Source organism: Cervus canadensis, chromosome 17 (genome assembly GCF_019320065.1).
Source record: "Cervus canadensis isolate Bull #8, Minnesota chromosome 17, ASM1932006v1, whole genome shotgun sequence".
NCBI classification, from domain to species: domain Eukaryota; kingdom Metazoa; phylum Chordata; class Mammalia; order Artiodactyla; family Cervidae; genus Cervus; species Cervus canadensis.
In genome coordinates, this window is record NC_057402.1 from 33,068,729 (window position 1) to 33,091,691 (window position 22,963).

Consider the following 22,963-nt stretch of genomic DNA (forward strand, 5'->3'; position numbering starts at 1 on the left):
TGGTGAGAGTTCAGCTGAATATGGCAGATAAGGCAAAACTTTGTAGCCCAATTCGTTCAACTTTTGAAGCGTTGGTTAAAAGAATAGGAATAAAACTATCATATGACCCAGCAATCCCACTACTGGGCATATACCCTGAGAAAACCATATTTGAAAATGACATATGTACCCCAGTGTTCATTGCAGCACTATTTCCAGTAGCTAGGACATGGAAGCAACCTAAATGTCCATTGACAGATGAATGGATAAAGAAGTTGTGGTGCATATATATATGATGGAATATTACTCAGCCATAAAAAGGAACACATTTGAATCAGTGCCAATGAGGTGAGTGAACCTAGAGCCTATTATACGGAGTGAAGTAAGTCAGAAAGAGAAAAACAAATATGGTATATTAATGCATATATATGGAATCTAGAAAGATGGTACTGATGAACCTGTTTGCAGGGCAGCAAAGGCGACGCAGACTTATGGACTCGGGGGGCCATGGGGTAAGAAGGAGAGGGTAGGACAAATGGAGAGAGTAGCATGGAAACATAAACACTAACATATGTAAAATAGTCAGTGGGAATTTGCTATATGACTGAGGGAGCTCAAACCGAGGCTCTGTGACAACTTAGAGGGGGGGGATATGATGGGAGGTGGGAAGAGGCTCCAGAGGGAGGGGACATATGTGTAGCTATGGCTGATCCATGTTGGTGTGTGGCAGAAGCCAGCACAATATTGTAATTGTCCTTCTGTTAAAAAGAAATTAAGAAAAAAAATGCCTTCCAGTATCAACTGACAAACTTCAACAATGCAAAAACCGCGGTTACTTTTGCACCATCCTAGCATAATAATCAGTAACCCTTACTTGAGTATACTTTTTATAAAGTTTATAAATTTACTTGAGTAAATTTTTATAAAGGAGCTAAATTTGACCTCACACTATCTCATTGGTCTTATGACACCAGAAAAAATAAAATTGATTTTTACTGCCTAACAAGTTGCATATTGTCCTACTACTAAGTGATATTTTTTGATTTTGGAGTACAATTACCATTTTTTAGATTATCTCTAAGTTTAATGATTGTGTAATAACATCTGACTTGTAACACTGAGTACTTAAATACTGTGAAGTTTAAGGGAAGCAATTTAACATTTCTCTAATTTGGCTTCAGTATGTATAGCATTCCCCAGCTCCTTGTCAAGGAAATCATGTTTCTCTCTCAGGACCTGAAGCCTGGAGGAAAAAAAGTTGAATACAGTGAAGCTTGAATTGTATTTATCCTTTAGAATATTACATTGGACAGTGTAGGGGGGCAATGGCAGCAAGATGGGAGTGGTCCTAGAGCTCTTCTAGGAGGCATCCAAGTCACTCAAACCAGGGATGATGGAGATGCAAATGAAGGTAGAGGTTGCAAGGATGGAGAAGATCTGGTGGAGCCTAGAAATACTGAACTGGATCTACAGAACTTGGTGATTGATTAGTTGTTATGGAGACTTGGAGGTTTTGAGAGACAGGGCGGAATCTAAATTAACTCTTAGGGGAATTGCTCAGTTGCCAGCTAGACACATGGATTTAAAACCAGAAAGTCAGTGGGAGCTGGGTGAATGATCAGTGTCATCTAGTTAAAGCTGAAAGTCAAGGTGCATTTGTGGAATTTCAAAAAAACAGTGCCAGCGTACAGAAGTCCTTTCTTAGAGAATAACCTTATTTCTCTTATTTATAGGTTGTTTGAGGTCACCTCATTCAATTTCCCATGTACTAAGGGAGACCAGCTAATTCCACGCGCCCCCCCCCAAGCCCCCCACAAAGTTTTCCCAGATGTATCCTGTTTGCTGTTAACTTGGAGACTTCTTAAAACTTAGTGTCAGCTGGTTTTGAGTGTATCTACCTCAGGGTTAAGTCACAGTAACTAGTTTGAGAGGGTGAAGTCTAAAACCAGGCATTCTGGTTACTTGTTGGCAATGGGCATATGATTGTCGCATAGACCAGATTACTTGTGTTGTCATAGCCAGTGCCATAGATGATCAGAAGACTGCATGTGAAGTATGGCAAGTGAATGAGGTTAGATGAATCAGTTATCTAATCATCTTAAGCTAAATAGGAGGTATCTCTGTTTTACCAGAGGAGGCCTTTACTTCTCATGTGAGAAATATTTAAGCACCATCAGCTGTACCACCTTAGATCGACCTGGAGGATAGTGAATGCACTGCCATAGGGCATCTGCAGTTTTAATGAGTTCCTACCACCTCTCCTTGTCTCCTGCACACACAAGGCAGGTGCCAGTTCAAGTACCGGAAACTGAAAATATTCACGTTGGAGAACGAGAACATCTTACCCTTCTACCCTTTAACTTATCGTCTGCCTCCTTTGTGAGGTCCTTGGAGTTTATGACTCCTCCTGGAAAGGAGGATTTCCTGACTATTGGTAGTGGGTGGAGGATCATCTCAGTACAATAATCGTGTACTGACAAAGTGGTTATGGGTTAGATGACTTAAAGGGAGAAGAAGATACATGAAAAGGCTTGAGGGAGAAGAAAGCCAACTGCGATTAGTTTCTACAACTACCACTTAAGGCAGCCAGCCACTTTGACTTGCAAATCATATTGTAGGCTGGTTTCTTGGAGGGAAAAGCTTTGTAATTATAGCTTATAGAAGCTGTGGACCAGGAAGAGAGAGAACTTTCATGGGTTGTAGGGGAGGAAAAATAATTTTACTCTTCTGCATTCTCAGCTGCTAGCTAAGCAGAAGTTGTTCAGTTGTATCCTACTCTTTGCAACCCATGGACTGGAGCCTGAAGAACCCATGGGCTCTTTTGTCTGTGGAATTCTCCAGACCAGAATACTGGAGTGGGTAGCCGTTCCCTTCTCCAGGGGAACTTCCCGACCCAGGGATCAAACCTAGGTCTCCCGCAATGCAGGCAGATTTTTTATTCTTAGCTGAGACCCCTGTAATAAAAGATTAACAAGAGAAAACCCATCAGAAGTTTATGAACATGTACACCTGGTGTGTACCTGGGAGATACCCTGGAGAAATGAGTAATTCCCGAGACAGCTTAGAATGTAGGATCACAAACCATCTTGGTAGGGAAGAGGGAGGGGGTGTAGACCTCTTCGGGGGGAGAAAATGATTTTTAGGAAAAGTGAAAGGCCCTTACAGGACTCGATGGGAGGTATGACAGTTGGTGACAAAGTATGTCTAAGTGTGTGTGGACTTCTAGTTGCCTTTCCTGTGACAAGAGTCAGTCTTTCCGCGTGGATGAAACTCCTGGAGAGGGAACTTATGACAACTGAGTTCCTTTGGAGGATTTGTCTTTAGACAGATAAAGGGAATTCAGAGGAAGCCTCTCCCCACATTTGCTGTTTATTCTGATGCTTTTGGCTCAAAACAATCAATATACTAAAGCGGCATATTTCCGGGTGGCATATCCTATCCCCCTTCAGGGTCATGCAGATTGGAGGGACGCTGGTCAGAGGTATACCACTGCTGTGTGTTCATCTTGATTTTCTTACAAAGGGGTCCAGCTGTGGGCAGGGCATTGATTTACCAGCAGGAAGATCTAAGACCTGAGAAATATGCTTGGCTGAATGGAGAAAAGAAGTCCTCTGCATCCTCTTCCTGTCCTCATGAGAATTCACTCTTCCAGCCCCACCGTTCCTCCTTAGACTCTCAGTTTTTCACCTAATTAGGTGTCAGGATGGCTGCCGGAGAACCAGTTAGAGAGTTGATTAAAACTACAGATGCCAGTTGTGATTTGGTGGGGGCAAAGGAGGGGCCCAAGGGTCTGCATTTTTGGAAAGCTCTCCTTGCCAAGTTCAGATGTGCAGTCAGGTTTGGGAGACACTCCTAGATTATTTCTATGAAGCTACATTAGTGTCCCTTTTACTTTCTGATTCATTCTCTTCTAATCCACTGTCAATTTCCCTTTTCAGAGTAGCATCAAAAACATACACATGTACTCACAGGTGTGTTCCTATCCTTGTCCTGAACAAAAATTTTAGACAGTTTCCAAATGGAAGGCTACATTTACTCAGTTTCTGCAAGATTGTCTTCTGTTTTTCTTATCTTAGAGCGTTAATTTAAAAATTCCATTTTAAGTATTCATTGCGATTCAGGCACCAGAATAAGTGATTTGCACGCATTGTTTCATCTAATTCTTTTAGCCCTTCCATGAATTAGGTGAAGATCTTCCCACGTGAGTAAACTGAGAATCTGGAATTTTAAGAGGTTTACCCACATATAGGTCTTCAGTTTGGAAATAAAATAGAACCCAAGTTTGTTTGATTCCAAAACTTGTGCTCATTGAAGTTACTGGTTCTATTTTTCCTCTTTTTTTTTTCCCCTCCCTTTTGTTCTTGGCCACTGAATATCCATATGAAAAAGCAACACAAGGTCATTTCCATTTCTTACCTATTTTTCAAAAGATGAGCAGGATTTCCTATGAGTTTGTTAACAGGTGAATATTGCTTTTCTTTCTTTTCTTTTTTCTCTTGACAGATTTTGCATAATAAAATGATAGGTTTCTATTTCTTTTAACCACAATTTTAGAAAAGTATGAATCTGAGTTGGAAAAGCAGAAGCCTTGCCACTGCTGGTAAGGCGCTGGTCAGAGAATGCCTGATGAGTTTGGGAAGATGACTTTCTTCAAACTTCTTAGAAGTTTGAGGCCACTGTGTTACCATTGGCTTTCTTATGCCTGCATCCCTAAGTGCTGAGAGGTGAGAGACCTTGGAGCTAGAAAAAAGCTAGTTTCTCTCTGTTTAAAAAAAAAGTCCCTGTAAATTGTAATATCCTGCCTAGCAAAGTCATAGGGTAAATCACAGTGGGAGAAATTCTGCTTGCTAACTTCTTAGAAATCATGGGATATCAGCTGGAAGTTGGCATGTCAAGAAATTGTGTCGTCATTTTGTACTCAGCTAGGATGAAGAACCTGCTGGCAATGATATCATGATCTGAGCACATCGACCTGGCCACAGATCTGTATTGAAGGATAGAGGATTTTTTGTTGTTGTTTAGTAATAAACACCAACACTTTTTATTCTTTATTCTTGGTGCCACTGAGAAAACCTACTTAAAGAATTGAAAGCAGGAGAAATTTCTTTAACCAGGGGAATGTTCTTTTCTTTTTTTTTTTTTAATATATCTCTTTCCTTCTACAAAGTTACAGGTGTGGACCAGCTGTGTCGGTAACATTTGTGAATCTTGCATTGGGAGGGATGTTCCATGTCTTCCATCATAAATCATCTGGATTTAAGGGAAATCTTTAATATAATCAGTAGTCAACTCCTAGAGAACCAGGAGCCTATGTTAGTTATTTCTTATATCTCTAATACTGAGCATTAGGGTGGCATGTGATAGGTGTTTATTTACCAATTGCCTCATTTGTAAAATTCATCTAGAGTCATCTGTTTTCAACATCTTGCCACACATTCTTCTTCTCCCTCTCTCTTACTCCACATTTATGTGTGTGTGTATCAATAGATACAGTTTTATAACTTGAAAATTTTGCTAAATCACTTAATATGAAGTTGAAGACATCATGACACTTCACCCCTAAAATAATTTATAACATATCTCCTAAGAACAAGGACATCACCAACATAACCAAATGCTATCATTTCATTCACAAAATTTAGCATTGATACAATAATATTGCTTGGCACATTCAGCTGTTCCTCGGTGGCTCTGCAGTAAAGAATCCTCCTGCCATGCAGGAGGTACAGGCTTGATCCCTGGGTTGGGAAGATCCCCTGGAGAAGGAAATGGCAACCCACTGAGCAGCTCTTTGAGCTGCTGTTGCCATATATAGCTGTGTGCTTGATCCCTCTGCAGGATCTCTGCACACTCTATACACCCTGCGTGACCTCTGCATGTACACTGTACAGCCCATTGGCCTTCTCTGCACCTTTAGTTTTGATTTGTCATTTGTTGAACAAATGTTGATTACTGATTAAGATATTGATGACAACGTCTAGGATGACTGGGATGATGGCATAGAAAAGAATGACTCGTTTATTCAAGTTACAGTTGATTTTTTGGATGATATATAGTTAAAATTCAGATTGACCTTGAATGTAATAGACATAAATAAGCATAATTATGACCTTTAGGGAATACAGCTTGGAAAACTAAATATAACATGGGGACTGTGTATGTGTAACTTTGAGGGATTGGGGAGAGAGGGGACCCACTGTGAGTCAGCAACATGCTGCTTTATTTTCTTAATTATTGGGCACACAGCGCCAGTTAACCACAGGAGCATAGCATGTGGAAACTGCTGGGTAACATTTTCAAAACACTTGGCACTGGTCAGATATTTTTTTAGAAGTCTGTGTCCGCTTTGGCTGAAGGAAACTGGAGAATTTGTCGAGGGTCCAGAGCATGGTGATGAGAGGCAGAGGAGTCCTGGAAAATAGGACCCATTAAAAGAGGCTAATAAATAAGGATTAATTACTTAACTTGATCCAAAGCAGCTGAAGGGTGATTAAATTAATGGTCTTCTGTTGCATATGTAGTTATTATGTGGAAGATGATATAATTATTTCCTCTATGAATAGAATTAGGGAAATAGATTTATATTAGAGTTCAAGGAGATTTCGAAGTGAACCTCTTGACTCTAAAGATTTCTTGACAGTTGAAAGACTTCTCAACTGAAAATGGTGGAATCACGGTCCTTGTAGAATGGGAATGGGGTGGGTTCCACCTGCTAGTTAGAGTCAGGTGCAGTTGGGGTGGAGACCGACACACTTTCTAGATCCCATTTTGTGCTGTTCATCTCTTTGTGTTGAATTTCTCATTTTCAGCAACTAAATCTGTATTCCTTTTTTGTTTGAATTTTTTTCAGTTACTATAAATGTGAAGGCCTTGCTTTTAATGATTGAAATATATAATTCATTTCAAGCAAGTGAGAGATTAAACCACAAATTGAAAATTACCTCAACTGCAAATAAACTTGCTGCTCATTTTTTTTCATTGCAGTTGATTTACAGTGTTTTAGGTATACAATGAAATGACCTAGTTACACACACACACACACACACACACACATATTCTTTTTAAGATTCTTTTCCATTATAGGTTATTATAATATATTGAATATAGTTCCATGTGCTATATATTAGGTCCTTGTTGTTAATCTATTTTATATATAGTAGTATGTTTCTGCACATCCCAAATTTTTGATTTATACCTCACTACCCCTTCCTCTTTGGCAACCATATGTTTGTTTTCCATATCTGTGAGTCTGTATGTTTTATAAATAAGTTCCCTTGTACCATTTTTTATTTGGATTCCACATATAAGGGATATCATATGGTACTTGTCTTTCTCATTCTGACTTACTTCACAGAGTATGATAATCTCTAGCTTCATCTATGATGCTGCAAATGGCATTATTTAATTTTTTATAGCTAAGTAGTATCCCACTGCGTTTCTATACCACATCATCTTTATCCATTCATCTGTTGATGGCCGTTTATATTGTTAATAGAATTTTTGTCTTTACTGGATAGGAGTGGGGTTGTTGGATCATAATCTACTGCTCATTCTTGTATGTCTCTTTACAATATTGCCAATTCCAACCTGCCTTTTCTTTTTCTTCTCTAGAAAACCCACTGTGTGCCCTGGTTACTTGGTTGACAATGAGTGCCAAATCTGCGATCAGCAAGGAAATTTTTGCACCTCTTGATGAAAGGATGTTGGGAGCTGTCCAGGTCAAGAGGAGGACAAAGAAAAAGATTCCTTTCTTGGCAACTGGAGGTCAAGGCGAATATTTAACTTACATCTGCCTGTCAGGTAATAAAAACTGGATATGAATATTATTAAAAACGACTTCTGTTTTAAAGCAGTTAATTCTAGTGTCCAGGAGGGTTACAGTTCAAGGCTTGAACATGGCTGCCCTTCCACTTTCTTCCTGTTATTCTTTGTCTTCTTTGATCCTTAGAGACTCCTGACATCTTGACTTTGGAGGTTGCCTTATATGGAGAGGTAATGAAGTGCAGTTTTAATGTGTTTTCCATTTCATTAAGAGCATCTGTTTGTCCATACTTTCCCTTCACTAGGGCCTTGACATAAAGTGGGCTATCCTCTTGAGATTTTTGTTTTAGAACACCTCCTTGTATTTGGATAATTACTACTACCAGCAGCCTGAGTTTCACGGACTTTTTTTTTTCTCAACAGTTGCCAATAATCAGTAATAGTTGGTCTCAAGATAAATATCGACACCGTATGGAATGTGAGAAAGTAGACTCAGTTCATAAATCACAGCTTTGCCCGACAGCTGTTCCTTGTCAGGAAGAGGCATCTGTTCCATTAAGCTTAGAATTTTGCGTGATTATTTTTTTTTTTCTCTTTCTGTTTGTGATTGTAGGAGATCTGTGGAACTTACTGTAGATTCATCCCAAGTTTTTTGAGATAAAATTTGGATAAGTTTTCTATGGAGCTATGGGTGATGCTAATCTGAGGACCTGGAACGTTTGTAATGTTTCTAATATTTCTTGTAACTGGGCAGTGGAAAAATTAGGCTTGCCTTTATTCATCTTTTTTTTTTTCCCTTAAGTTTCTCCAGTTGTGACTTGGCAATAAAACTTTATTTTTGGACCCATTTTTAGCTTCTTCTTCTTTTTTTTTTTTTTTTTAAGAATTAAGCCTTTGATCATTTCTTTATCAGAACTTATTTCAGGGTAGAGATAGCTTTTTTCCAGAAAGAAGATGTAAAGATAACAGAAGGACTGTGCCTTAGTTCAAAATGAAATGGAAACAGAGAGCTGTTTGGTAAGAATGCCTTCTCAGTGGTTAGAATGAGGATTGACCCTGAAATATTGGTCTTTCTTTAACCCCAGTAGTGATTAGGTTAATAAAATTGGCAATGGGTTGGAAGACATTTGCATTCCTTTAGTGTGCTGGGCAGTGCTTGCTATGCAATAGGGACTCAAGATTTTAGTAGCCTCTCCTAATACCTTCCTAGTATGTTGTTAATGAGGTTCAGGTCTTGAAAGCATTTTCACATCTTTAAATTTCAGTTCTGGAGTTTTTGCTTGTACTGATAGTGAATAGAAGGCATTAAATTAAATTTTGTTTTGTTTTATATTTGGGCTGAGCTGAACATGGGATGAGCATGGACGCATAGTGATTCTAATTTTCTTAAGCTCAATTCTCTCAACGTTCCCTTGAGATTTCTTGAAGACAAGTAGTTGCAGAAAAGGTGGATGAGAAAAGGGCATTTTTGTTTTTGGCCTCACCCGGGTGGCATGTGGGATCCTAGTTCCCTGACCACAGATTGTACCTGTGCCGCCTGCACTGGAAGTATGGAGTCTTAACCACTGGACCACGAGGGAAGTCCGAAGAGGATGGTTTTGTTTACCTTTAAAGCACATGCTATTGTCAGCCTGTTGCTGATCGTGAAGTCGGTAATGTTATCTGGGTCCTCTAACAGCCTCCTCTTAGTGAAAGACTGTGACCATTTCCCCTGCCATAGCGAATAATAACTGGGGACTTACTGGGTAACTGCATTTCCTTTATAAATTACCAGGACCTTCAGGTTGAAAGTCTGAAACTATGAGACTTGCTTTTCTGTGGCATTCTAATGTTAGGAGAGTCTTGAGTTCTGAAAGTCTTCATCCTTTTCATGGATTTGAATTTTGAGAGGATTGGTTGACAAAGCAGATCTGACATTGAAGCAGCGGGTTTAATGGAAACTGGGGCAGGAGAAAGCCAGGTAACTTTGACAACCACGGTTTTTTTGCAGTTTGAATTTTCTTACAATTGAGAAAGAAGCAGCCACCTTTAGTTTCTATCTTAGGCAAAGCGTAGAGGCCTATCAATACATCTCTGATAAAGCATTGTTTTAATTAACAAGTAATTAATTATGAAAATTTTATTAAGGAATTTTTATATACTGAGCGGGGGTTCAGTTACAAAAGCTCATGACGCTTACCTTGTTCAGTGGGGAAGGAGCAGTAGTCATTAATATTTTACTCACCAAAATAAACATTAACTGTGAAAAGGTTAAAGAGGAAAAATATAATGATTTGAAAGCATGTGTTAGGAGGATTTGGCTTGTTTGAGAGAACCCAGAACTGCAGGAAAAAAGTAGAGCTCGTTGGTTCTGAAAATAGGTGGTGTGGGTGTGGGGAGCATTCCAGGCAGAGGGAAGGGCGGCTTCTTTGAAAGGTGAGCTGGATTCTGAGTTCCTCCTTCTCTCCTGTTCAGTCCTTTTAGTCTTTGTATCTCAGCTTACCTAGGAGACTTTGCAGTGGAAGCAGGGCCCTGGGTGAACCTCCTATGCTTTCTGGGAGTCCAAGCCCTTCAACTCCTGTGGTTTGGTTGATAAAAACCAGTTCTCCATGTTGAACAGGCAAAATTTGTCCAAATTAAGGCAATGTCTGCAAATAATTTTTAACCACATTTCATACTGCATAAAGAGTTATATTCTTTTTTTAAAGAGAAGACCATCAAAGCTTTCAAAGCTTGCCAACGTACGCATGTAAGCATGGGTGTTTTGTATATTGAATGTCTTTTACTAATGCTTCTCTGTGTGAATTTTTTCTGTGTTTGGCAGTCTGAGCAGGAGAGGCCTGTGATCAGGAGACTTATTATTTTTCAGAGTGGGTTGTATCCTCTAGGGGAATCCAAAATGGTGCTGGATCAGGGGAAATAAACTCTTTCTTGAGTTATGTTATAATTATGTTAAGTCGGACGTGACTGAAGCGACTTAGCTTGCATGCACCCAAGGAGAGAACCTCTCCAGTTCATTCATGGAGCTGTGGGGTAGAATTTGAGTGTTTCTCATTGGATTTGCTGGCTGACTTCTTAGGTTGTATACAGATACTTACTACTGAGATGCCTCTGTGGTTAACATTCTAAAATATTGGTTTCCACTTTTTCTTTTCAGTAATGGCTGAAATTTAAAAAACTGACAATACCAAGTGTTAGCAAACATGTAGAGTAATTTGAGCTCTCATTTTTGCTAGTGGAAATGTAAAAATGATAGAACTGCTTTGGTAAACAATTTGACAGTTGTTTATAAAGTTGAACTTGCATACATATGACTCAACAAGTCTATTCCTAGGCATTTACCCAAGAGAAATAAAAACATGTCCATATAAAGACATGTAGATAGAAGTTCATAACAGTTTTAGTTATTATTTATAATAACCAAAAATCAGAACTCAGATGTCCACCTATAGGTGAGTGAATAAGCAAATTCTTTTATAACTATGCAGTAGAATACTAACTGGCAATAAAATGAGACAAGTGCTCGGACCTGGTGCACTGGGAAGACCCAGAGGGATCGGGTAGAGAGGGAGGTGGGAGGGGGGAGTGGGATGGGGAATACATGTAAATCCATGGCTAATTCATGTCAATATATGACAAAAACCACTACAATATTGTAAAGTAATTAGCCTCCAACTAATAAAAATAAATGAAAAAGAAAATGAACCATCAATACATGTAGCAACATAGATGAATCTCAAAAACCTTGTATTGGGTGAAGGAAAAAAAAAAAACCAGAAATGACCACATGCTATATGATTCTATTTGTATGAAATCCTAGAATGGACACAACTTAAGCTATAGTGACAGGAAGCCCATTGGTGGTTGCCAGGTGGTGGAGCTGGTGACTGATTGCAAAGGAACATGAGGGAATTTCTTGCAATGTTGTAAGTGCTCTATATGTTGATTGTGGTGGTAGTTACTTGGGTGCATACATTTTTCATAACTCATCAAAATACATAAAATGGTTACATTTTATTATATGTAAATATATCTTGAAAAAATTGATTCTCAAAGATGTCTTACAGAGTCACTAGTGGGATGATCATAAGAATTAATTAACTGTCTTATCTCAGTTTGTGCCAGAACTACCCTCTCCTTTATAGGTATGAGAAGTTGTCCTAGATGGTCTTCTGAGCCCTCAGGCAGAAGCAGCTGTGTATCATTGCAAACCTGTGCTTCCACCTGATCTGATCTGTGTGTCAGTGTGTTCCCAGGTCCTTGTAGCGCTGGGAACATTGCCAAATATAGACTCAATAGATGCTTAAATTGAAGCATTGATGGTTCATTTTATCAACTGGTTAGTATTCCACTGCATAGTTATAAAACAATTTTTTATTCACTTGCATATAGGTGGACATCTGAATTCTAACATTTTGTTATTATAAATAAGAAATAAAATTGTTACAAACCTCTATGTACCTGTCTTTATGTGAACATATGTTTTTATCTCACTGTCTTGAGGAATTATTCTCTGGGTTGTCTTACTGGTGTACTTGACATAACAGTATGCTTTTGGTACTCAGTTCTATCTAAAGAATACATCTTAGTCTCTTTCTTCTTGGTTGGCCATGGTCAGAGCTCTGAATTTTGCTGACATTCAATTCAGTTGACAAGTTCAAAACTTTAAATGCATAGCTTACTAAATACCTGATGACAATGTGGACTTTATAACTTGGAACTGTTGGCCCATTCAAATTGTGAAGCAAGCTTTGCCTACAACTGTTTCTGTAGTCAGTTGCCCTCTCCATGATATTTAGGCCTATAAGACTAAACTAGAAACTTGTTAAGAAGTTAATATCAATTTACTCTTAGAGGCCAGTTACCTACTGAACATTCCATAATTTCATGTTTAAAATCGATTTTCCTGATCCTGTTTTAATTCAGTATGCATAATGTGTAATGCTACCCTTCATATCTTTAAATGGGTAAACATGTTTCCTTGGCTGCTGCTCATTATCTCCATAGAAGAAGCATGAAGAAACTTTAAATTTTGTGATTAATACATTCTCCTACATATTGTGTTAAAACTGAGAAGCTTAATCTTTTCAAAATGATTTTAGATTTGTAGAGAGCAAAATTTTCTTATTAAAAAGAGTCCTGAATGATCTTTGATGAAATAATTTATGTAAAATAGATCCCATGGAAGGTAATGATGTGGGTTAGCATCGGTCTTGGCAATAATATTCTTTATCTCCATGGCTACCAGTCCTAGGTGTTTCTTGGAGCAACCTCTAGAACTTTACAGATGCCCTGGTTCCACTTAGGCCCTACTAAATACAGCACAAGAGGTAGTGGGGAAACTTACCTGAAAGGGGTATGCATGCGATACTGAAGCTAAGGTTGAGAAATTTCACTGTCTTGGGGAATTCTCTGGGTTATCTTATTGGTATACCTGACATAATAGTATGTTTTTGGTATTCAGTTCTATCTAAAGAATACATATTGGTCTCTTTCTTCTTGGTTGGCCATGGTCAACGTTTTGAATTTTGTTGGGATTCAATTCATTTGACAAGTTTAAAGCTTCCTTTGGGCTCTGAGGGTCTAGGATTCTGAACCCTCTTGAAAATTTTAATAGCAAATTTCATTCTTGTTTCATATATATCACATAGGGATAAATTCAAGTTGTTAATAATCCAAATGGATACTCAAAACAATTATGAGAGTTTGAGGACATTCTTTATAGTTGCTATTGGAATTACTTTAACCAAAAGTAATTGTCAGAGATCTGACATAATAAAGAAATTCTTTTTATCTACTTTCTAAACTCAGACTAGATCTCATCTCAAGATCTATAGATATTAGAGGAGAGAGAAGGAAAAATACAAGACAGATGAAATTTGACCTTGATAGAAATGATTTATTCGGGAGTGCTGAGCTCACTTTCCAAGAGGTTTTATCCAGGAAAAATGAAGAAATCTACACTGAACTCAGAGATGAACAAAGCTATTAGCAGTGAACGAAGCAATACAAGACAACTATAATAGTGAAATATATTTGTTATTCGTTACTATAGAAGTAGTAAATATTGAAAATATCTTTCAGATATTATATAGATGAAAATAAAAGTCATCCTGTCTCTTTTGTTGTTTTGTTTTAATTCCAGTTAATCCTGACAATATCCCTACCTTGCTTAGGTGGTGTATATTTCTTTTCCCAGATGAAGGCAACAGTGTTCTTCAGAGGTGTCCAAGTTACCACTTTTGAAGTGACTGAAATCCACTCGGTCCTTGTCACCCCAGTGGCTGCGCGTAAACTATCAAAGCACTTCACCTTTTTTTCCTAAGAGGCAGGTGTGGTGTAGGGTGACCCATGTTTTAAAGAGCAAATTTCTCCCCCACTCTTCAGAATTCATAAAGACATTACACCGCTTTGATCTCTACTATATCTACAGTTTTGACCTGTACTGTGTCCTCTATCTCATTTCTGAGGTTTTTGAGTAATAGACTTTCCTCCATTTGGGATATACATCAGGGTGAAGCTTTTATCTCTTAATTATAGAGATTGGGCATGTAAATCCAGGCCTAAAACTGTAAGTAGCTCTAGAAGACAGTGCAATAAAAAGCAAAGTTATTTCCAGTGTCTTGATTATATGAATCTTTCCACATCCTTTTTTATTTAGAAAACTATAATGTCTTCTGTTATACTTCACATTGAGAAATTGGCCCTTTTGTGATATGTGTGGAGACAGATTGGATTAAAACATCTGCAAGGATGATATCCTTGGTGGTGGTGGTTGTTCAGTTGCCCAGTCACGTCTGACTCTTTGCGACGCCATGGACTGCAGCACGCCAGGCCTCCCTGTCCCTCACCATCTCCTAGAGTTTGCCCATGTTCATTGCATCCGTAAAGCTGTCCAGCCTTCTCATCCTCTGACGCCGTCTTCTCCTCCTGCCCTCGATCTTCTCCAGCATCAGGGACTTTTCCAGTGAGTCATCTATTTACATCAGATGACCAAACTACTGGAGCTGCAGCATAAGTCTTTCCAGGGAATATTCAGGGTTGATCTCCTTGCTGTCCAAGAGACTTTCAGGAATCTTCTCCAGCACCACGGTTCAAAGGCATCAATTCTTGGGCATTCTGCCTTCTTTATGGTCCAGCTCTCACAACCGTATGTGACCACTGGTTGGTTACATGAACTTAAAAGAGAGGGTTTTCTTCTGAAACATCTTCTGGCTGAGTAGATGTTGCCAGCAGGTGTTATTTGTAAATAACCTTCAGTGTAGCACCTACCGTGAATCCATCGCATGCTTCAGTGCTCAGTACAGTTAGGGGAGCACCGGCTCCTCTTTGATTTAGGAGTAGGAACTCAATAAATTGACAAATATATTGGGCATGGTTCTATGCTCCTTACATATATTAACTTATTTATTCTTTCTAACAATGTTATGAGGTAGATAACAGTACCATCTTCATTTGGTAGATGAGGAAACAGCATCCACAAGTCAATTGGCTGGCCCAAGGTCATGGGTTTGTGAGTTAACAGATCAGAGATTTAAACCCAGGTGGTTTGATTCTAGGCCAATATTCCCTTAGACACTGTGCTTCTCTGTCTGTCTGTCTCTTAGGCGTAAGAGTTATATGAGAGAGGTCTTTCCAAACCAAGCATCTTCTCTCACCCGGCTCTAGAGATAATCATGTTTTGGGATTACTCTACTTTCTTACCAGTTTAGGCTTTGGTTGGTTTTGGCTGGAGGGCGACAGTCCTCTACCCTGGTAGCTGGGCTGTTAAGTAAACCCCACACTGGAGTGAGAGTGTCAGAGGATGTGTTTGAGTCTTAGAGAAGATTGATTCCTCAGGGAAGTTCTGAGAGGGTCCTGACAAGAGCACCACCATGTATGAACTTCTCTTCAGTTATGCAGTAAAACAAGTAGATGCCTTTAAATGTTTTTAGAGTTTCCTCGATGGTTCTAGATCTTTTCCTGTGAAAAGCAGTAGTAATAATCATTTGTCTTTTCTAAAGCCTTATGAATAGGGAGAGTCCAAAAATGGAGAACAAAGCACTTAACAGGTGTTATCTCACTTAACCCTCCCAATAGCCCGTGATGTGGCTTTTGTTGCAGTTTCTTCTTTACAGGAACTAGCCAGGGTGTAGAGTGGTTGAGACACTGCCCAGGGGCTGGCAGCTAGATGGTGACAAGGCCGAGACTCAAATCTGGGTCCCTCCCATCTGTGCACATTAAAAAAAAAAAAAGCACAAACTTTAGGACAGGCCTGGAACCAAGAAACCGAACTCTCCCTTTCCTTAAAAACAATGTGACAACATTCCTTGCACAAAGTGCTTTAGTCTCCAAGGATTGAGAGGATGTGCTGTCGACCACTTCAGCTTTTCTAGTGGTTTAGCACGCCAACAGAATTTTCTTTTTCCATTCTCTCATGTACGTGTTCCAATACTAAAACCAGATGGAAACAAGGGAAAACTGTTTAACAGAGGCTAGTGCCAAAACATTTCCTTTAAAAAGGAAACTCCATCTGTGCTCTCTCCCACCAGACAGCCCATGGTGAAGAACAGGGATTTCACAGCTGATTCACTTGTGTTCGTTTTGATTAGCTTTGACTAATTGCAAGGTAGAGCAAGCGGTGGTTCCGGCGATTGCAAACTAAGGCAGCGCTCCTTCTGGAACGTGGCTGGCAAGGCACTGGGAACCTGGCCGACGTCCTAAACAGCAGCCTAGCAGCAGGCGGAGTTTTAATTCCTGCAGGTGCGTCTTCGGGGGCCATGGTTTTTCCCCCTTTCAGATGTTAGTGTTCTTTGCCGTTGTGTTGTACATTAAAGGTCATCAGGGTTTCTTTCGTAAGCTGTAGTCAGAGGCAGTTGCATCCACCTCATGTCCCCATTGCTCCCTACCTTCTCCCAGCCTAGCTGTGCAGAACACAGGTGTGGGCGTAAGACTGACTCAGGGTAAAATATTGGCTCTACTAGGTCTTTCAAGTCTTTGAGTCTCAGTTTTCTCATCTATAAAATGGAAATAATATTCATATCCCCAGTTAACGGAACTTTGTGTGTGTGTATATAAGGCCCAATTGCTAGAAGGTCCTCAGCTCCATGAGCAATATTACTACCTTGTCGTTCAGTGGGGCATTCATTTGTTCTTGCCATACAGACATAATCCATCTGCAGTTTTTAGAAAACATGTTAGCATATGTCTGATAGGCTTCTGTGACCCATGTCATGTGAGACACAAATCACATGAAAACCCAGATTTGTTGTGGGATTTTCCCGCCTCTCCTTCCACACTTTCCCCCTTTCCCTTTCAAGTTCGCTTTCGCCTCCCCTCTGTGTCCCACCCTGCCAGGGATCTCAAGGTCTTTCTGACTCCCAGTTTCTAAACTTCGCTTCTCTTAATTCTTTGTTCCAAATTATCCCCACTCCAAACTGGGATACTAGGGGACATCTCTCTGCCCTGCCATTTCTGAGACTTTGAAGTCATTCACTCTGATCTCATGAGTATTTGTGCATTGTTGGGTCTATTGGATGCTAAAGTCCTTGTGTTGAGGCCCCTTTATCCCATCTTGTAGGCACATAGAACTGGCTTAGTTGTGGCATTCCTGTTCCTGAAATGGGAGATGTTATTTTCCTACACCTATCTTCACTGGATCAAAAGAAAAATTGAAGCAAAATAAAGCATTCTCCAGGGTCAATCAAGTGCACTGTTAAGCAAACAGCAGTTGTGGGAGAGGCTGGTACAAACGCCTGTGGACCCAGCTTTGCAGCCCAGATCAGGTTCTTGTTTGCCCAGCTCTTTCCTGTTACCCTTCCTTTAGAGAGAGAAAGAATATGAATAGGGTGATATTTCCATGCCAGTTACAGTCATGCTCAAGCCCAAGAAGAATTTTCCAGAAGAAGCTATAAGTGACCACGAGGACAGTGAGGGTTACCTGAGATCAGATGACCAGTTAGTTACTGTGCTCTGGGCTTAGCTCACGTTTCTCTCTGGTCTCTTGTATCGTCTCCATGATAGTGCTAACCTCGCTGAGTTGTGTTTGTCAGTTTGCTTTTTCTTTACCTCTTCAGACTGCTAGCCCCTAGAGGGCAGGATCTGTGTGTACACACCGCCTCCCTTTGTAGAACAGAGGAAGGATCAGGAGGGAATCAGGCAAAATCCCTCTGCTGCTGAGATTGCTGGTTTGGGCTCACTTTCTGGGTTGGAGCTCTGGCCAGTGAGCTGGACTGTTTCCTTTCTTTCTTTCTTTTTTTTTTTTAAACTTGCTGTTATTCACACTAAGATGCTGCTGGGTGGTCTTTGAATTCCCTTGGAATTCATCATGTTACTGAGCAGTTTTTATTCTCCTAATGGCCCAGTTGCCCAGAAGAAAATGTAGATTTCTCTGATTCTTTTGCCCTTGAAGAATCATCAAAAACGAGCAATTTCTAAATGCTTCCATTGTGACCTACAGTGGGATGCTGTTATCTCACATTTTCGGAAGAGTTCTGAATGTTTCTCCTGAAGAAAGAGTTCATATTACAGGAGAATAAATGATTATTTAATGAGCACTGAATAAGTCAAAACTTTCCCTGAATGCTCTTTTCTCTCTGTAATCATTTTTAGTTCTACATTTCCTCAAAGTTAGCTTTCAAGGGGAAAATGGAGACTCCATTTTTATTAAAAATCTCACCGAGAATATTCATACTACGTTCCCCTCCCCCTCACACATCATTTTAACACAGATTATATTTTACCCACCACATGTGGCTCATATGTAGTTTAGGGTGTAGACTTTATGCCCAACTACATTTTGATGTCTGTATCAGTTTAACAGATTATGCTGCACTGAGAAGCAAGTGGATTCAAGATGAATTCCTGGAGATCCAAGTTTCTATTCTTGTAAGAGGAAGCAATAGAATTGAGTTGTCCTCTTAGATTTTCTGGCTAATGTGAGTCATCAGCAGTTACACAAGTTTTCTCTTTGGTTAGAATCCTTTCCACCTTGTGAATCAAAAAGCGTTTTTGATTCATGAATTTTTAACTGTATTTCTCCCTATAAATGTATAAGTGTGTTCTTTATCAAAAACAAAGTGCCACCAGAAAAAAGGAAAAAATGGGAAAAATCGTGTAAAAATTGTGACTTTGACTGTTTCAGTTTCACATTTTTTAATACCCTCCACCTTTTACAATATTCTAGGTACAAGTTTGCCTTCTTTTTTTCATTTATAACAATTTTTAATAATTTACAGACTTTATAAGCTTCATTTTAATGGAGTTTTGGGTGCCGTAGAGTATTTAACCATCTGTTGCTGGATAGTTTGTTTTTTAAATTTTCACAGTGAGAAATAAGGAACTTGGTTTGGCCTTAAAAAAAAAAAAATACCCATCTTCGAGATGAGGAAGTTGAGGCACACACAGATAACTTATGAGAGGAAATCTCCACACTGCTTCTAAATGGTGGAGGCCACTGGAATCTCAGTGCTCTGTGGGCCAAAATGAGGTATCCCAAAACCCATGTTTGCCAGAACTCTCTAAAAGTAAAGCACCCTATGACTTTGTGTGCCTAACAGCTGGTTTATCATCTCCATGATATGTAACATAGTTCTAGATCAAGTTCTCTTTGAGGTCCATAAGATGCCTGCTCCCTTTAGAGTTAAGGCATTATGTGATTTTTCATGTGCATTTGCATGTGTGTGTGTGCTCACTGGTCTCTCTAACATACACATGCACACATACAGGCACACACACACACATAAACACACATACATCTATGTTTGGAGAGAAAGAGAAAGTATGTGTCTTACCTAGAGTCAGCCCTCATGTTCCTTCAAAGAGAGAGCTTTTTGCCTCATTTTTTTGGTCTGGTTCATGTACTAATTGATTTGGCATCTTCTATATTGTTGTTAGATGAGGGATGGGGAAGTGATAAATGTCAGCCAAACATGCTTTCTATCCTAGGTCAGTGCATTTCCTTAATGATTCACGTCTGGCATTTTATTAGATTCAGCATTTGACTCTACGGAGCAAATAGGATGAGGGAAACTAGCATCTTAGAAATTTTCTTTTAGGACTCTAGAATTTTATAGCTAGGAGAATCCTTAGTCATTCTCAGTACAGCACCAACATTTATATGGAAAAATGAGGCCCAGTGTGTTGGATGGCTTGGCTGACGTCACTGAATCACTACAGTCCAGCAAAAGAAGGAAGAAAGCATGCCCAGATCTTCTTACCAGATTTGTTTTTGACCTTGACTTTGGGAGTGACTCTGGGGTTAGATGAAACAGATGGAATTTGTAGCTAAACTGCACTGGAAAATATATCTCTGTGCCGTTCCTTTTCACATCAGTATGCAAGGACAATTTGTACCACTCACTCTTGGAAAGAGCTTGTTGGGTGCCAATCAAGGAAGTGGCTTTGTCCCTTCTAGGGCCTGGGTATTTAAAAAAACTGGGCATGGGTTACCTGTAACGGCCAAGTGTGTAGGCATATCTCACTTCTCTCTCACTTTCTCCTGGACTTGGGGACCCATAAAGTGGAGAGTGCTCAGTGAGAGTATTTTTGAGGTGAAAAGCCAAGATGTCATTGTCTCCAAATGTGATGTACTGCCTGATCCATTGGGTTAAGAGAAGAAAATGTTAGAATTTCTATTTAAAATGTAATTGTTTTCTGATTTATATCTTTCCTGTATGCTTTATAATTGCTATAATTTAGGGCTGTAGTTCAAGCCTGTAATTTACAAGTATGGCTGTATTGGCAGTTTTAATACTCATAATTTTTTATTGAGGGGATGCATAGTCAAAAATGATTGGAGAGGCCCAGCTAGCGCTGTGGTGGTTGGAAGCTTTTGCTATAATAACAACTACTTCTGACTGGTGAACTGTAATCTACTGTTGTAAAATTTCTGGCTTCAGAGGTAGTTGCCCAAAGCAGTGAGCATGGAGTTGCCCTTTGAAATCAGTCTAAGTCCCACTCACCCACCCGCAGTGATTCCACGGCTTTTCAGACGGTAAGAGCCAGCTGCTGTGCCAGCTAAGTGTCCTAACACAGGTGAGGGTCTTGGCACGGTGTGTGGCTCTTGGTAGTTGCAGACGATGGCTCTCCTTTTGGAACCCGAAATCTGTCTGAGAAGTTACATGTGTCGGTTCTAACATTAGGTGTGATTTGCATGGCTCTAAACAGCCATACAGTATCATCAGGTCAGACCTGGTTGATTTAGTTTGGAAGCTTCTTTTCCTTTTGTCCTATTTGAAAAAGGGAAACCTGTGTTTCCTTTCTGGACCTGACGTTTATGGATTCATCCAGGGGAGCCTCATTCTTTGCCAATAGGGCAGTGTCCTTGGTTCCCGTATGAGCAGTTCTGTTGGTTAGTGCTTTTCCTCTTCATACATAATTATTTTTCTTTATTTATCACTTGTTACACTTCATTGGCTGGAGTTGTAGAGGCCATTCATTTACTTAGAAAATGGTTTTGTCACAGTTCTTTGGGAAAGACATTTTTTGAACTTAAATTCAAATACTAAGTTTCCAAAAGGCTTTCAGATGTATCATACCTTACCTAAAGGGAAACAGAAGTCAGAATATTCCCTTTTCTATAGGATTTAGAACTTTTAAAAGTATCACTTTTGTTTCCAGAAACAGTATAAGTCTGAGCTAGACTTTGATTTTCTGTGTGTTTTTCAAGATGGTCTTTACCACCACCACCATCCCCCATCCCCCCTTTCTCTAGCCCGTCTCACTTCAGGCGTCCTGTTCACCTCTTCTTAGGTACTAATATTCTTTGCCTCCCAGACCCTCCTTTTGTAACCCATCACTATGGACTGCTGTTTCCTCACTCTGAAATCACTCTCCCCCCTCACCCATACTGTGCAAAAGACAGTTCCTCGGAGGGACTGATCTGAGATGTTAGGAGAGAAATAATATAAATTACGAAAACCTTTACAGACTGATATGTGGTCTGAATACCTTCCCTGAGGGCATTTGTATTTGCAAAACGTGGTAACCCCTCTAGGACTACTGGTGACAATGATGGTAGAGCATTTATTGAACAACTACTGTTGTGCATTTTATACTTTCTCAGATGATTATATCTGGGGTTGATATACACACTGAATAAACATGTGTGTTTATTATCAAAACTTTAATAATAGATTTTTTTTTCATTTATTTTTATTAGTTGGAGGCTAATTACAATATTGTAGTGGTTTTTGTCATACATTGACATGAATCAAATAATAATAATTATCTAATAATAAATAAGCATTATTCCATAATGCTTATTTCCTTATGTTTGTATTAGAATCATTCATTCATTTGCTCAACATTAATACTTAAGGACTCCTGCTTGGAACCTTTTGCATGATGACAGTTTTTACCTTGAATTTTAGAGGACAGCCTGTTAAATGGACTTTGATTTCATTTAATTTGGCTGCTCTTGGTTTTTTGCATTTTTAACCAAGTATTACAGGGAAAAAAACATGCAACTTGATACTAAGGAGACTTACATCACTCATATTCATAAACTGACTTCCTAACCAAGGGCACTTAAAATTATAAATGCCTCCTTCAGTTTCAAAAAGTGTGTTTGTGGTGTTTTTTATTTTAAATCACTGTTAGCCAGTCTTCCAGATAAAATTCTCTGGCTTTGAGACTGTGATATGATAGAGGTTTTGTTGCCAAGATTTTTCTACATAATATTTCAAACTCTCTTCCTTCCAAAATCTGACTTTATTTTGAGCTACAGTACAGCTCTGTGAATGTTGAGGTCAGAAGAAGAAAGAAATCTTCTTCCCCATAAGATGAGCTTTTTGAATCTGGACCAGAGATACCTCACAGGTCACAAGCAAGTGGGGGAGAACTTTGCAGGAACGCGTTTACATTTCCCCGTGACCAGTTTAATTTTGACCAAGAAGCAAGAATAGGATGGTGGTACTCAAAGTCTTTTAAGGATACAGCACTTGGCATTATACAGTGTAGTTAGTATCATAAATACGTTGGTCTGTGCAGTATTGAAAACAAGATTTGGATTGGAATGATTTACTTAGACTTAGGAGTTGGCTGACTCTAATTTTAGCCTAACCACATTGAGTCCAATTAGAACTTTCAAGTTTTACTTTGATGAGAGGTGCCCTGGAGAACATCATTTTCCTAAGTGTCTAATAGGTCTTATAAAGATAAGAGCTGTCTGTGTATGTTGGCAAGTCAGATACACTGTGATAAGTTGCAGAAGCCCTCCTGATTTGAGGCTTTTTGTCACACATAGTGTAACAAGTGGGGAAAG

At 39.3% G+C, this 22,963-nt stretch overlaps 1 protein-coding gene across 2 annotated transcripts in view; it reads left to right on the plus strand.

The window, feature by feature from the left end:
- Positions 1 to 22,963, plus strand: part of STXBP6 (syntaxin binding protein 6) — a 257,695-nt gene that overhangs the window by 66,633 nt on the left and 168,099 nt on the right. The window contains exon 2 of one of the 2 annotated variants that reach the window (XM_043434654.1): positions 7,591 to 7,779. The exons of the other annotated variant lie outside the window; for it this stretch is intronic. Coding sequence (XP_043290589.1) covers positions 7,626 to 7,779 — 154 coding nt within the window. The 5' untranslated portion in view covers positions 7,591 to 7,625. The remainder of the gene's footprint in view (positions 1 to 7,590; positions 7,780 to 22,963) is intronic. 2 annotated transcript variants of the gene reach the window in all.